General features: G+C 43.7%; 1 protein-coding gene across 1 annotated transcript; it reads left to right on the top strand.

Annotated features, from left to right (window-relative positions):
* The first annotated feature begins 277 nt into the window (after positions 1-277).
* On the top strand, positions 278-4,243 carry LOC124671615 (probable protein phosphatase 2C 45). The gene is made up of 8 exons (XM_047207968.1): positions 278-512; positions 1,559-1,686; positions 2,060-2,158; positions 2,253-2,408; positions 2,984-3,070; positions 3,149-3,240; positions 3,560-3,634; positions 3,730-4,243. Exons 1-8 carry the CDS (start codon positions 445-447, stop codon positions 3,877-3,879), a joined length of 855 nt encoding a protein of 284 aa, XP_047063924.1. The 5' UTR covers positions 278-444; the 3' UTR covers positions 3,880-4,243.
* Positions 4,244-5,744: the final 1,501 nt, after the last annotated feature.

Here is a 5,744-nt window from a genome sequence, read left to right on the forward strand (position 1 = left end):
AGGATGAACTATTTTTTGCAGATTTTGTTTTGTTCAGGCAGGTCGTGAGATTTGGCAAGAAGTCATTAAATGTATGTCTGCCCCTTCCCAATGCCCAGTCGCAACGTGTGGACGGTGATCCATCCTCGATCTTGTCGAAGGATCTTTCATAAATCCCAAGACACGTTCTTTCACGTGAAAGGCCCCTCCTCCTCGCAGCTCGCACGCCACCGTAGTAGCACAATTACGCGCTCCTCCGAGGGCCTAACCGCGAAAAGGCCGACGACGGGGCGAGCGAGAGCAGGAAGGAGGAGGAGGAGGAGCTTTCCACTATAGAAATGGACCAATCCCGCCCCGCCTCCCCCCAAATCCCCCAAATTTGACTCCTTTCACGCCCAATTTTGTTTCTTTCTCCCCTCCTGCCCTCGTCGCGTCCGGCTCTGGTCTAGGCGGGCGGGGCGCGCGATGGGGTACCTCAGCACGGTGATCGGCCACCCCACCGACGGATCGCCGGTCAGCGGCGGCGGCCTCAGGTGTGACCGATTCCCGACACGTTTTCCCCCTTTTTTCTCTGTCCGTCTCTGATCTGTTCGAGCTGCTGCCCCCCCCCCCCCCCCCCCGTGTAATTCGGCATATGTTGCGTCGCGCGTCGCACGGAATATCCACAACCGGCTGTGAGGACTTTCTTGCGGTGAGCAAGGACTCTGTTAGTTAGTTGTAACTCATAAACCATTTCTATTTGTGCGATGAGCGAAATAGGCTGTTGCTTTAAGCAGGACACATGCCACACCTCTTTCATGTGTTATGGTTTACATAGCCCAAATATGTTGTACCCACACTATCTAGATGCGAGTAAATTGTGACGCTTATTCTAAATCTATACCAAATGAAACCCTTGCGACTAGGAGTTGTGCATGGTAGCATAAGACCAGAGCACTTCTTAAGTTCTTATGCATCCTCGGTGGTTCAGCATCCAGCTAAAGTAAGTTAATGAATGGCTAGGATTATCAGTATTGTGTTAGGATACCAGCGTTGCCGGCGACTTTAGTCCCACCTCGCCAGTGGAAGGGGGCTACGGGCAGCTTATAAGGGGGAGTAGCCATCCTCCCATCCCATCAGGCCGGTCTTTTGGGATCGAGAGGGCTCTCCGCTTATGGGCTGGGCCCGATGCGCCAAACGCCTTAGCACGACACAAGTGTGCGGAGCTGGGCCCGGGACGCTAACATATTATTAGTCGATATCAGTGAATTTTAGCTGGCTCTGCTCAGCTGCACACGCCTATCGACCCGCACACACAAGTCTTGATAGTCCTTCCTTTCATACTATAAGACATGTTTCATCTATGAATCTAGTCATGTGTCGTGTTGCATCATGACATGGCAGCTCCTAAAGCAATCCAGATACATGCAGTGTTCTGTTTTATTTTACTCTGCGAATGTTACTCTGGGGGTCTCTAGTTTTATAGTAGCTTTATATTTTTTGTGATGTTGCCATTGGCCAAAAGACCAGTTGATCAGGATTATAACTTTGTAATTATTATACCTATTTGCTCAGCATCTCTCATTTATTTTTCTGCCAGCCAGAATAGTAAGTTTAGCTATGGTTATGCGAGCTCCCTTGGGAAACGGGCTTCTATGGAAGACTTCTATGAGACAAGAATTGAAAGTGTTGACGGGCAGCTTATTGGTTTGTTCGGAGTTTTTGATGGTATGTATCATCTCTCTCGAGCGTAGATTTTGTTCATGTTCAATTTTTCTGTAAGATTATAAACTTCTCTAAGAGTGCGTTTCTGAATTTAAGAATGCCTTGATGTGCCAAAAGATCACGCTGATATTTCTTATGTTGGACTTGAACCTGTGTGTATAATGTTTGTACAACCATACATTATTTTCTCTTAAAATGTATATTTTTATGTGTGGCTAAAACAACCATTATTGCAAGGGGTTAATGGATAAAAAAACATATAAAATATTCGCCGCTTCGCAGTTGACGCAGTGCTTACAAGTTAAAGTTGAACAAGCGGAACAAACTTACCATCTTCTTCTGAGTTGGATTGTTAAATGTCTTGCTTATTTTATAGGTCATGGTGGTGCTAAAGTAGCTGAGTATGTCAAAGAGAACCTCTTCAGCCATCTTCTTAGGCATCCAAAGTTCATGAGTGAAACAAAAGTGGCTATAGGTATTGCCTTGTCCTTTTTTGCGAATAAGCCGCTGGAACACCGAGTTGTGTAAATACAACTAACAGAATCGCTGCATGGTATTCTTATCTGCAGACGATTCTTATAAAAGTACCGACAGTGACTTTTTGGAATCTGACAGTACTCAGAACCAGTGTGGGTCAACTGCATCAACTGCTGTACTTGTCGGCAATCGTCTCTTTGTCGCAAATGTTGGAGACTCCAGGGCTATCATATGCAGGGGAGGAAATGGTAATCAGCAGTTAACACTTAACTACTTATATATGTACCCCATATGTAACCTTTTTTTATCGTGTTTGCTTTACACTTCGATTTGACTTCGTTTAAATCCTGCTTAATGAACATAGCAGAATATACCAAATTGTTGATTCTCGATCAACATACTAAAGCTTTTCTATCAGATTTGATATCTGTAATTTGGAACTGGGCTTCCAGGCTTTTAGCGGATTATAGAAACATCCCAAAGCGGCGCATTGGAAATAGTTTGCTGCAGATATGTGTTATGAGGTTGTGAGCTCATGAGGGGCATCTACTCAACAATATCATTTTATGCATGCTTGTAAAAGTTAAGGACATATTTTATGATTCTTTTGTTATTAATAGACTTGTTCTAAGGTTCTTAAATGTTTGCCTTGTTTTCTTAAGATGAGGTATTTACCCCACATAATCCTTCTTTCATGCTAAACTAGGCAATAGCCTAATAGAGACTCCATGCATTTTGATGGTAAACTAATGCACTGGGAAGTAAATTAGAGGAAAAACTGTGTAACCGTTCTATACTTAATCTGATCTTCTTGTTTTTGCAGCTGTACCTGTTTCGAAAGATCACAAGCCTGATCAGACAGATGAGCGGCAACGCATTGAAGAAGCGGGAGGTTTTGTGATGTGGGCAGGTACTATGCGATGCATTCTCTCCAAATTTTCTGGATGGAACATGACTACATTCCTAACAATGGTACTTTGTTCCATAGGAACATGGCGCGTTGGTGGTGTACTTGCTGTTTCTCGCGCGTTTGGTGACAAGCTCTTGAAGCAGTATGTAGTTGTGGATCCAGAGATCCGGGTATGAATTTCTGGAGAGTTTAATATTTTCTTGCTGTTTCTTGCGTTTGGTGACAAGCTCTTGAAGCAGTATGTAGTTGTGGATCCAGAGATCCGGGTATGAATTTCTGGGAGTTTAATAATTCTATATTACTTGTCTCTATAAATGCGTATGCATGTGAGTAGGTGTCCATCTTCATGACCCTTGTGGATTCACTGTACTAATGAAAGAACCACTTAATTTTTTTCCTAGGCCATCTTGAGGGGCTTAGGAATATGTTTCTGTATATTCACCTTTAGCAAATGATGATCGTGTTTAGTAATGCTTTGCTGGGTTATAGGAGGAAATCGTTGATGAAAGCCTGGAGTTTCTCATCCTCGCAAGCGATGGACTGTGGGATGTGGTCTCTAATGAGGTAATTCAAAAAAACAGAATAATTTAAAGACCTGTACCATCTATATCATGTTTTGTGTGTTTGATCTGCCCCCCTGCACAATGTTTCTAATGCAGGAGGCTGTCGACATGACCCGATCAATACAAGACCCAGAAGAAGCCGCAAAGAGGCTCCTGCAAGAGGCCTACGTGAGGGAGAGTAGCGACAACATAACCTGTGTCGTTGTGCGCTTCTTTCATGGTCAAGGGAGTAGCGGGCCTGCTTAAAGCCCCCGCAAAGGTCTACTCTCGTGTGGCTGCTGTACTATGATGACAAATACGCCTTAATTGATGCTCCATGGTTTTAACAGAGAGCAGCTGGAAGGACACATGTGCTCTGATGTGAGAACATGACTCAAGAACGAATGTACCTTAGCCTTAGGTTAACAATAAATTTGCTAGTGATTGTTCACCGTAGTTCTGTCACAGATGTTGTTGATCTTACGATTGTTGTTGTATCTGCTGTTGATTGTGCCCAACCATGTCTGGTGTAATATCCAAAACTGCCCTCATGTGAGTGACTATTGTTGTGCTACAGTGTAGCGAATGATAAATGTATTTGATTTGTCGGATGTAACTCGATTTCAATGCTCTGTGTTTGTGCGTGTCTGGAGGGCTGAATCTACAGCATGTACATAAAAAATGAAGTGTTTTGTTGGCCTTGTACAGTGAAGAACTTGCAAAGCCACACAAGGAACTTCAGACAATAGGATGACGCTGACGATGTCATGCTGCTAGACTGCACGATGCATCTCTGGATTTTATTTTATTTCCTCGCCTGCACACAGCAGCACTTCCAGTCCCAGCATTGTAGCATGGCTATCTCCTTCACCTCCGTCACTAGTTTCTGCGCTGCTCCCTTTGGATGTCTTAGGCCGGGTCGTAAAACCTGATCATGGTGTTCGTTCGAGGAAACCCTGCATGTCAAAGATATGTTATCTGAATTCTGAAATTCGATCACACAGTGATACTGTTAATCTCACGGAGTTAGCGGTCTTTTCTCAAAACTGACCACTATAAAACTATCCACACTAGCCTTACGCATCTGCTGAAACATATGTTTTCACAAACAAAAGTAATTTTCTGTTGGCAGAATAAAAGAAGTAGATTGTCTGATAACTCATTTTTGATCTATGCAATCCCTACAAAATTTTGAAATAGCGAACTTCAGATTGTCATCAAATTATTTGTAATGGCGTCATCACCGAGAGACATAACGAAAGAATTAGGTAAAAAAAGCAATGTTTTCAGCGGACACTAGAAGAAAAGGAGTGGATGCACCAGGGAGAACTCAGTCAATATCACGATTTCTGATCATCAAGGCATTCGAGAAGATATGCCATGTTAGGTTCGGCGAGCGAGCCTTCGTTTATTTCCATCATCGTCCTCCAAACCAAACCAAACCCAGGCAAAATGTCACCACCAAACAACTGAACTTAAGATGAGGAAATTAATTAGGAAGTCAAAGCGCAGAAAAGAAAGATCGATAAAGACCAAGCTGGAAAGAACAGGTTGCAGAGAGGAACAGGGAAAGCTACTAGATAAACTACTCATGCCGGGGGCTTCATGGACAGGGTGTTGTTACACTGCTCCTGCTCAGAGCTAGTTTGTGAGTAAGTTGCAAGTGTGCAGGGATAGGCACAAGTGGTGGTTTTTATAGGAGACTGAAGGTGGCACGTACTTGGCACCCAAGGTGTCGTCGCGGTAGGTGTCGTGCTGAATGATGTCATGGCCCTAATGGCCGGCTTATTTTTCTTTGCTATTTTGTATAAGAAAACCATAGAAAACATCCTCGTGGATGAATTAATAACATACTAGCTGATCACCTTAAACATCATGATTGCGAAAGTTTAGTTTGTTAAATGCTGCATGTGCTACACACTACTGTTTGTTGATAGTTCTCGTAGATCAACTAGCCTAGATCTTAATCGGTAGTAACAATATCTCTGTAACAAATTGTATTCATGTACTGTGAGAGGGAGGGAGAGATACCAAGACTGCTGTGATGTTCACCTTATTGCTGCGAGAAGAACGAACCCGTCGACGTTGACGTGGTGATGGCGGCGGATCGGTGAGGGAGTGGTGGCGGCGGA

The sequence above is a fragment of the Lolium rigidum genome, chromosome 7, assembly GCF_022539505.1.
Source record: "Lolium rigidum isolate FL_2022 chromosome 7, APGP_CSIRO_Lrig_0.1, whole genome shotgun sequence".
Lineage (NCBI taxonomy): Eukaryota > Viridiplantae > Streptophyta > Magnoliopsida > Poales > Poaceae > Lolium > Lolium rigidum.

Excerpts from the sequence above, each read along its gene's own strand:
- LOC124671615 (XM_047207968.1), top strand. The coding sequence starts at position 445 with ATGGGGTACCTCAGCACGGTGATCGGCCACCCCACCGACGGATCGCCG. Across the intron at positions 3,071-3,148 it reads AGGTTTTGTGATGTGGGCAG|GAACATGGCGCGTTGGTGGT; the intron begins GTACTATGCGAT and ends TTTGTTCCATAG. Across the intron at positions 3,241-3,559 it reads TTGTGGATCCAGAGATCCGG|GAGGAAATCGTTGATGAAAG; the intron begins GTATGAATTTCT and ends GCTGGGTTATAG.